The 10836-nt window shown below is 34.4% G+C and overlaps 1 protein-coding gene across 3 annotated transcripts; it reads left to right on the top strand.

Moving 5' to 3' along the window:
* Positions 1-3361: 3361 nt before the first annotated feature.
* Positions 3362-6928, top strand: LOC111401717. Of its 3 annotated transcripts, none has more exons than XM_023029574.1 (3): positions 3362-3745; positions 6330-6381; positions 6477-6928. In XM_023029574.1, exons 2-3 carry the CDS (start codon positions 6364-6366, stop codon positions 6771-6773), a joined length of 315 nt encoding a protein of 104 aa, XP_022885342.1. In that variant the 5' UTR covers positions 3362-3745; positions 6330-6363; the 3' UTR covers positions 6774-6928. The 3 variants fall into 3 exon arrangements, with proteins under 3 accessions (XP_022885342.1, XP_022885344.1, XP_022885343.1); XM_023029576.1 differs by having other exon boundaries at positions 6336-6381; XM_023029575.1 differs by lacking the exon at positions 3362-3745 and having other exon boundaries at positions 5922-6381.
* Positions 6929-10836: the final 3908 nt, after the last annotated feature.

Here is a 10836-nt window from a genome sequence, read left to right on the forward strand (position 1 = left end):
GTATTGATGGAAAATGTGTGGTTAAAAAATAAAGAAAAAAATTGAATTTACATGTAATATTATTTTAATAAAGAATGTGTGGTTGAAATGAGGTTAAATCACTGTTGCAAAATGTATTTTAATAAAAATAATTGGATTCAAACAAAGGCTAAATGTAATGCATTAATCCATGTAATATATAATTTGCTTTCTCAATTATGGAGCATAAGTGAGGAGGGTTCATTTGTTACATTTCACAACTAGAAACTCAAATTCAAAACTTCCCCATTTCTTGAATATGAATCATTTGGTTTGAAGCCAAAACGTTGCCGTTTGTTACTACGCTGCTCTAGTAATTCGTAAGTGCTCTGCCACCGCTCAATTATAATTTGGCTGCCAATTCTAATTCAATTGGGAGAAATCATTAATTATTGCTAGTTCTTATTTCTTGCTTTATATTTAGAGGCTGTTTGAGAGTGATTTTGAGAATTGATTTTTTGACCGTTAGAAGAAAAGTGGGGTCTACCCGTGAGAGAAGAAGTCAAATATGACGACTGAAATGGTGAAATAACGGTCAAAAAATCAATTTTTTGGAGGAAAAAATTGGGCCCAAACAGGCCCTTATTATTCCTCGCGTTCATTATATTTTGAAGATTTTTATGTGCATTGTTCGAGTTGAATTTTTGCAAGTTCATTCCAAAAAGTAAATCCCTTCTGATCAGAAAGATTGGATAAAGTGTCAATAGCTTGATGTCGACTTTTATAAATTATAATATCAACTATCGAGTGACAATGCAGAGATATAAGCACTCATTTTTCTTTCTACGGAGAGAGAACATTTTTAGAGTACAAAACTATTTCAAGATGACGAAGAAATTTATTAAGGTCAACCTTATTATTTATAGCTGGAAATAAGGTTGGGCCAAGCCCGTTTGTCAGCTCGTGGGAGCTTAGACCATGGACGAGCAACCTGCTTTAAATTGAATTCAAGGCCAAGTCGAGCCTACTTCGTGGGCTTTGCAAGTTGGGCTCTATGGACCTACTATTTAAATTCTGTATATATTTAGGGGCAATTTACAAAAATACCCTTAAAATTGAGGGTCTTTTGAAAAATTATTTGAAGTTTTTTGAAAGTAAAAAATACTTTGTAAAATAAAAAAACTGGCACAATGTTACTTTTTTCTATAAAAACTGTCATTTTTTTAAAAAAAAGTGACACAATGTCACTTTTAAAAGTTTAGTGTCACTTTTATATTAAAAAATGATATACAATCTCATTTTTATTAAAAAATGATGTTTGTCACTATAAAAAAACAATAGAAATTTCAAGAAAATGACAAACACTTAAAAAAGTGACAAATTCAAAAATAAAAGAGACAATACTTAAAAAAGTGACAAATTAAAAAAAGTGACAGAAATTTAAAAAAGTGACAAATTTAAAAAGGAGACACAATGTCACCTTTAAAAGTTTAATGTCACTTTTATATTAAAATATGAAACACAATCTCATTTTTATTAAAAAAATAATGTTTGTCGCTAAAGAAAGTGATAGAAATTTCAAGAAGGCGATTGAAAAAAAGTGACGAACACTAAAAAAAAAGTAAAAAATTCCAAAAAAACTGACAGAAATCTAAAAAAAGTAACAAAAATATAAAAAGTAACACAAGTGTGATAAACAAAACAAAAAAAGTTATACATCTCTCTCCACATCCACCATTTTGAAAAACCAAGATTTGTTAGTTGCTCTTTCGATACATATCTCTCCACCTCACATTGCATAGCTCTTCCAACAATATTTCCATCCTTATTGCCCTAATACCTTGAGACTACTCACAAGTAGCACTTGAATTTCTACACTCTCTGCTGCCTTTATTGATGAAGAAGGGCTTGAAGCAGGAGCCATGACAACTTGCCATATCTCCTTACCTTCCACTCTATATTGCCAAACAACAAAACCAGCAAGCTAACCTTAAATACCAAACTGTCCAATTGAAAAGAATAAGTTTTCGATTAAGAGCATATAAATCACATATTTAAACTATTTGTGCTAAGATTTCTATCTCCAAAAATATCCAATTGAAAGAATAAGTTTTCGATCAAATACTAGCAGGTGATTTTTTGGACCTTAAACACCAAAAGTGCAAGCCTTTAACAGAGTTACATTCAGCATAACAAAAGCATGGAGTTTGGATATATTGTGGCAATTAAAGAGATTAACCAACCAATTAGCTAAGAATAAACAACAAACAAGAGAATTATCGAACATATGCAAATTACATAATACAACAATACCCAATTCTTGTTCCATGTAAACTTGGGGTTAGTTACATGAATTCCTTGCTGCCATCACTCATTTAATCCAAAACTACCTCTTATGAAATGTCCAATGAAATCAATCTGTCTCATTTGTACCAAAATCTGGTTCCTTAATGACTGAAAGTGGAATATATAGTCAAATTCCTTATAATGTTTTGAAAAAATTCTTTTCTTCTTCTTCGAAGATACTTCTTCATCAATAATTATTTTTATCTTCAACCCATTGTCTCCAGCTATTGTAGAATTCAAAGTTAAAGTTTTTGATTTTGGAGTATGAATCAAGTGCGGGTTTTTGAGACTAGCGATTTGGGGTTTTTAGGACTCGATGTTTAAGAGAACCTTGAAGAGGAGACGGAGGAAGACGATGGAGCTGCAGGAATGGCAGAGATGAAGGTTCTAAAATGAGAGATGTAGGAGAGAGAGATGAGGTTCTGTAATGAGCAACGTGGAAAAGGGTTGAGGTTTGGGGATTTTAGTAAAGACGTAAATAATATGGTTTATACAAAGTTTAATTTTTATTTAGGGCATTAATCTAATCTTTTAAATCTTCAGAGTATTGGGCTAATTTTCCCTATATTTAGTCCCTATTTGATGTAGATTAAAATCAATTTTTCAATATATTTTTATAAAATTTGATCAATATATTATTAAAAAGTTGTGAATACCATAAAAATAAGTGATTAAAATTAATTATTAACTTTAATTTAAAGTTAAAATCTATTTTATAGGTTAAAATCTAGAGCCTTGCTTTTTAGCTAGGCTTAAAGCCAGGCCAAAAGGGGGCCAACAGGCTTTTCCTAAAATCTATACCAAAATGGAAACCAATGGACAAGCTCGATTCGCCTAGTAGGCCTAGACCTAGCCCAAAAAGTTCAGTAAACAAGCATAACCACTGTGAGTACTAGACGCGCCACCAGACAAGGTGGAATTATCCAGAAGATAAGACCTACTGGCCCTCCATATTACAACTTGGCTAAGTCAGCTTTTTTTTAATAGCTGTACTACCAAATCCAAACTAAATACAATTGTCAGAATTATGAAATCCCAACCCTATCCCTCCCCAAACCCACGCCGTCCCAACACCACCACAAAGTACAAGAGAAATTAAAAAAATTAGGATCCGGCTATCGGTACAGAGTTGGCTGACAGAACGATGTGGAAATAAAATAACCCAATCAATGGAAACCGGCCCAATATGTATACCCATTTCAAATACATTTTTATCCATTTTCCCCCAAATCATTGAAACCCTACACACCTCGATCCATTGTCTCCCTCCCTGCCCCTGACTTCATCCATCTTCTCCAACTCTATTGAAGAACTCAACAATCCCGACAGAAGAAGCTTGGTCTAGTTTGCTTGTTTTCCAATCATCGGCCGTTTGCCCGATATTCTTCCGTTCAAGTCCGCGACCAACGTCTTTTCTGTCGGAATCTACAGCAAACTTTTGGTACGTATGATGTTTGATTTACATGGGGGTATGAATGTTGTTTAGCGTTTGTGTATTTGCGTTTAGCGAAATTGAATTCAAATTTGATGTTTACCAATAATGTTATACCCTATTCCTTCTTTTTCGATTTCGTTTCTTCATTCTTTCTTGTATTTTCCCATTTTAAAAACTAGGGGTTGACTTTTTTACTTGAACCATCAGGACTAACCTAGAATTGGACCAAATGGTATGTTTCTGGAGAAAAAAAAACAAAAATCAAAGTTTCTGCTTCTACAATTATGTTTACCTTTCAAAATTCTTCCAAGTACTCATTTTGCTCGAGAAATAAGTAATATTTCATGTTTGAGCTCTTAATTATCACTTCCAAGCAGCAAAATAGTTTCAAAAGAGGGGAAAAACTGCCTATCACACAGAACTCAAAAAGCACAATGACACGACCCATCCCGAATCACCCTAGTGGACTCGAAACGTGACGTGCGTCGATGATAGATGCTGACTAGATGTCAAATCTATCACCAAGCCTGACTATGAGTTATTTAAAATAAAATGCAACAAAATCAAATGCTTATATAAAATATAATGCGATGGGCCCAAAATATTTACTTCGTGCTTCATCAATATGAGTTATATAATATTCAACATGTCGTGTGGCTCTCATTCCAAAATCATTAGGCTCTTCCAGCTAAAAATAATCAATTGCTACCTGTAGGAAAAATCGTGGGAAAATATATGAGCTAATAGCTCAATGAGTGGAGAAATTCGAAAATAATTATATTTTTTCAATTTTACATTTCTATCGAAAATCAAGTTCATATCATTTAATAATTCACAAACTAACATCATGTAATTATAACAAAAAATGAAATATTCACATAAGGTCGTAAAAGATCATCTCAAAATCATGATATAACGTCAGTTGATAATCATGTTATAATCTCATCACATCAAACGTGCTGAAAAATCCACCTAAAATGTACCCTCTGACTGAAATATATAATCCGCCTCTCGGGCTAAGAACTTTCGCCACGGGCCTTTGGGCCCCCTTCGTGAACGAAAGTCGATCTCAAAGACCTCTCATAATCAATTCTAGAACACGGCTAAGGCCCCTCTGTGAACTATATGTATACGATCGAGACCAATGTCAGGTCAAGACCCTCCATGTATGATAGAACACGGCCAAGGCCCCTCCGTGAACTAGAAGAAGTACATAATCACAGGTACTTTTCTGGTCGATCTCAATATCACGTCCCACTTACCAAACAAATCTCAATATCACATGTCTCATATACCAAGTCACAAACGTACAATAAATAATCCTTGAAATTCCACATGTATCATAATAAAAGATATTTTCATAATAACCATGTGATTCGAATACATAATTGCATATAATTGCACATATTTTAACAATATACTTAATTTATAATTACTTTAAAAATATTTATATTTTTCCACTCACAGTACTATGTTCGAAAAATCAACCCGGATGGTAAGCTGTTCTGATGTCAGTATCGTCACCTGAAATACGATATAATTTTTAAATAAACAATTAATTATTTTAAATAATTTCAATAATTAAATAGGCGATACCCAAACTTAATCATTTCACGTTTGGGCGATTTCTACAGTCTCTTTAATAACTAAAACTAATTTTTCTTTCATTTTACTCAATTTCATAGTTTATTACACTTAACCCCTTCAATAAAATTGAATTTAATCTAACAATCTAACAACTATAAAATCAAACACAACTTGACAATAAGTAACTTTTTACTTACCTTTCAAAATTGAGAAATTCAAGCCTAATAGAGTAGACCACTTATTTCTAATAACTTGACAAAAATTTCCTATTTTTTCTTCTTTCTTCTTCCTCTTTTTTTTTTTTCTTCTTTTCTTTCTCTTTTTCTTCCTTTCTCTCGGATTCTTCCCTGTAGTCTCCAATTCTTCTATACATATGGATGCAAATGAAGAGTCAAGGAAAAGGGATTAAAATGTGGACATTGGGACTCCACTAACTTATTTTTGCAAAGGAAATCCTTATTTTCAATTTAATATAATATCTAGTCCTTTACTTCCAATAATATATAATTAGATCCCTAAAATTAAGTTTTATCCATTTTAAACCTTTAACTATTTTTCATAATAAATTAAACCCCCCATAAAATAATTTATTTCATTTAAATTCGTATTTGACATTAACTTTGACCAATTGAATTTTAGACTTTGACTAAATAATTTTCTTGACTTTGACTATGAGTGAATGGGTTATAACACACAAGTAGGCTATATAAACAAACTGCTCAAAGCCCATCTTATTATTTATCTAAATTTGATACACTGTAGATATGAAAGTCTTCAAAATTGTATTTATTTTTTATTTATTTTTTGGTTTTGTTCATTTGTTCATTGAATTGAGGCTATGATGTATATTTTAATATGAAATTTGTGAGATTGAACTGAGGCTTTGTTCATTGAACTAAGACTATGATGTAAATTTGTAATATAAAATTTGTGAGATTGAATCGAGGCTATGATGCTCATTGTTATGTAATTGTTTTTTTGTTTTGTTCATTCTCTCTTCGAGGTTAAGGGGCAGCTTGTAATAGGCGGGAGAAATCATGGAGTATGTCATAGTTGTAAGTGTAGCAGTCACCTCTTCGTTGATTTCCCAAATAAACGATCATGCCCATCATGCAAACATTCATTTGTAAAATGTTTTGAGGTGGAGAAGGATACGGAGCACAAACGTAAATGGTTCAATTGTTGCAGCGCGAACTCTGGCTATTGGAAGTGGTTTAAAGTAGGAGAAACAAGTGGTGAATCAAAGAATGTTTGCAGTACATCTACTAAGCCTTTGGCGAACAAATTAGATGAAGATATATTTGGTGTGTTCCAAACCATGTGTCACCTAAGCCACGAGAAAGATGTGGATATTTCCGTGAACTACGTAAAGGAAATGCTGTTGCGGAGGGGAATAAGAAGTGAAAAGTGTGGGCCTACTTTTGTTGTTGTTGATGTGTTTGCCTAACATTTCGCATATTTGGAGTCTGTAATTGCATGCCTATCATTTTGTTATTTAGTTTATGTGGTCAATGGAATTGGGTGTCTATCATTTGGTTATTTAGCTTTTATGGTGAATGTAATGTCATGCCTATCACTTGGTTACTTAGCCTATCGTTTTGTTGATGAAACTGTGTTGAGAAAAACTAAGTACTCACATGTGATGTTAAGAAACAGACAATTTCCATAAAAGATTACTCCCCTGTGATGTGTGTGCAAACAAAAAATAGGTAGGAACTCCCCTGCTTTTGTGTTCAAAAATCATGTATTAATCAACAAGAAAACTATGAATTCAATTCCACAACTAGGCAACTAAAAATAGACAGCAATCTTATAATTCAATTCCCAAAATAGGCAGCATTCGTATAATTCAACGATGTACCAAAAACTATAAATTAATTCCAAAAATTAACTTACATCAATAGAGAGAAAGTTGTTACAAAACTCTCGGACACCATCATCGATCAATCACTGAACTAAAAAGTAGCTAGATTCAATAGCAACTAAAAATTCTCCAAATTCATACTACAAAGTTTAGACAACCGAGTCAAAAAATTGCAATGCACTAAGTGTTCAACAACCAATATATTAAAGAAAAATAATGGATCAATTTCAAGTATTTGTGCCTTCTCAGTCGAATCCATGAGGAAAGCCGTAGGGCATGGCTCAAAATCCTGTGATGTATGAACATTATTAGTCAAACACCAAAGATGCAATTCACAAGGGAAACATGCTTTAAAGAATGCATTACCTTGACCATTGAGCATGACTTGTCGATAGTTCCTGGGATGAAGTTGGAGGACTATAATTGCTGTGCAAACGCAATGCTTTGTTTGTCAACCTATATGAAATAACAACCTTCAGTACACTACATATGTATTGAGAGAAATTAATAATATGAATATGCTTACCATTAATAGTTTCGAAAATGAAAAGGGCATGTGCGGAGGATATGGTGCTTGTTAAGGTGGTTGAATGATACTTGCACCGTTCCCCATATTACTTGTACGTGACTTCGTTCTCTTTCCTTTATTTGTAGTTGAACTTCTCTACATGATATCGTAAGTTAATAATTATGTGTGCTCAAAATTTAACATTATTGATAACAAAACTTCTCAACACACATTTGCCGTAGTTTCTAATGGGCTCTTTTTTTTTTAAGTTTCCTAGGCGCGCCTTTTCTCTTTATGAATTTTGGATCCCTCAAAACAGCGCTACAGTATCCTATGATGCTCCGCGTTGATGATCTATCTGGGTTATGTGTGGGGGAATGACATTGCTCCCACAACTTGATTTTGATGTCATAACCTGATTACACTGCAGTTCAATCCACTCCAAAAGAGATGTAGATCGGACGACATCATCTGCAAATAGGTTTGCCAACCTTGCAAAAGACTGACACAATTTGTCATATATCAACTGTCTAAGTATACTAACCAGTCCATCGTAATTCACCGCAACCCAGGTGTGGGCCCTTTGAATATCTCTCTACCACCTTTGTAAGAGATATTTGTCAGGCAATGCTTTTACATCATTCTGGGCCAACACTATGATAGCATGCCTACATAGTATGAACTCTACTAGATGGCAACTGCAAATATTTTCACATGTTTCTTGTCGAAATGAGACAAAGAATGTTTTTTCTTTGAATGTTCATCGTGTATGACATCCTCACATACCTCGTACGTTATCCCAAAACATCCATCGGAAACAAATATGAGATCGCAATAAACCTTCCCAGTAAACTCCTCCTAAACTTCATTGAATTTTGAAATTGTGTACACTGCCTGAAATTGCTTATCCATTTCCTATCAAGTTGCAAGTGGTACCATTTGCGAGTACGACTTAAAATCTGTCTGGAACTCCTTCTCCACTTTATTTCGTAGTGCTCTTTCATACTATTCAACAAATTGCTTCAGGGATGTCTTCGCGTGCACAAACTCGCCAAAGAATGCATTGATACCCTCACTTCTCTAGATTGTTGACATCCCCGCTCAAAATATGGTCTTGAGATAGCGAGAAACCCAACGGCATCTGTTTTATCAACAAACCCAATAACCAATCGTTATCATGCAATTCAAACTTCTCAATCATCGTTTTCCAGCCATCATCAAATTGTTCAACAAATTGAGAATCATAAATCAATCCATGTATAGTATGAAATATAGAACCCTTGTGAATATGATATCTAAACTTTTCTGGCAACTTCTTCAATATATGTCACAAACACCATTTATGCTTCGTATTCAGAAAAACGATCTCAATTGCACTTTGCATGGCCCTGTCCTAATCAATAATTATCCCATGCAGCACCTAACCATGCATGTACTGCAGCCATGTCCTAAACAGCCATACAAATGTACCAGTATCCTCATTTGACAACAAACCACACTCAAGTAGTGTCGACTGTCCGTGATGGTTCACTCCAAAAAAAAACAAAAGACATATCATATTTATTAGTCAAGTAGGTGGTATCGAATGTCACAACATCGTTGAACTCCTTATATTCTTGCCTACTCCTATTGTCTGCCTAGAACACATTTTTTAGTCTCGAATTATCGTCCAAATCAATACTAAAGTAAAACCCTGAACAACTTGCTTGCATTTCTGAAAAATACGATTGTATTGCTACGACGTCGCCTTTTCCAAGCCTTAATCGCCAAACTTGTTCTACATAGTTTCGACAATCCTTTTCCACGAAAGTCACATTCTTGTATCCACCTGCTTCTACCACTGCAAAATTATAGCTTTTGTGCAATAAAATTCTTGCAATATCATTTACTTCAAGGCGCCGTTTAACTTGTGCACTCAATTCTTGATTGCAATGATATAATCTCGACTTTGTAGGGCTTGTTCTATGATTATGCTAGAGGTTTACTGTGTTAATTCTCCAAATTCCATGACTGTTTGCAGATGCAGTTAACCTAGCTGGATAGTTGCTTGTGGCTTCGATGAACCAATTGTAGTACTGCTTCTTTTCCCTTCGCGACTACACGTCAAGTAATATATCGCACAACCCCGTCATCATCCTTCTTCGAATTTCTTGTTCTCACTGGAAAACCTACCTTGTACGCATATCTTCCGTAAAAATTGAACATTTTCTTTTCTTCTTTGAACTTCATACCCACTTTAGGAACAAGCACCATCCCTGCCAATGATTTCATCACCACCCAATAAGTTCGGATCCTCCATAACATTCTCATTATCGGATTCCACCAAATTAATGTCATCCATAGCTTGCGAACTTTCATTCACTACGACATGATAAGAAATACACATCAAAATCAGAAAACCAAATTTCGACTTTGAACCAACATTTACAATACACTCACAACATTGAGAAATGGTCACTGAACATAAATGGTCATTGTACTTAAGTAGTGGTATGCATATACCAGAGAGAACATCGTTTGCCTAACATTTCAGCTAAAATAAACTCATAAAATTGAGATTGTTTGATCACTGAACTTAAATACTGGTCTGCACGTACCATAGAGATGGGAGTTTTGCCTAACATTTCAGCTAAATTGATCAACACATTGCATTTTAATCATCATCATAAACTGCAAAACCGTCCAGATAATGAGCTAAACGAACTTACCATTTTCTATCCAGATAATGAGCAACGTCCAAAGCTGTCGAGAACGAAAGGGACGGTGAAAGTCAGGTGTCTGAGAGTATACGATGGTGAAGCGGTGGAAAATCGAGGGAATTACGCTGTCAAGAAGCGATGGACTGGTTTGGGAAAAAATCGATTGATTTTCATGAAACAATTTGTCGGCGCCCACAATGAAACAATTTTGTCCTCTTTTCCCTCTCAGTATACAATGGTCGAGCGATGGAAAATCTGGAGAATATGGGTCGGCCGAGCGCTGTCAAGAAGTCATGGACATATTTGGGGAAAAATCAACTGAAAATGGCGCCTAAAATAAATGAATTTTGCCTCCCTCTCTCGTTTCACCCTCTTTTTTAAAAACCAAAAAAGTCACATAAGAAAAGCCACTTCATCCTGTCAACATGAGTGTCAAGCT

This window comes from Olea europaea, chromosome 10 (genome assembly GCF_002742605.1).
Source record: "Olea europaea var. sylvestris chromosome 10, O_europaea_v1, whole genome shotgun sequence".
In the NCBI taxonomy this organism is placed as follows: domain Eukaryota; kingdom Viridiplantae; phylum Streptophyta; class Magnoliopsida; order Lamiales; family Oleaceae; genus Olea; species Olea europaea.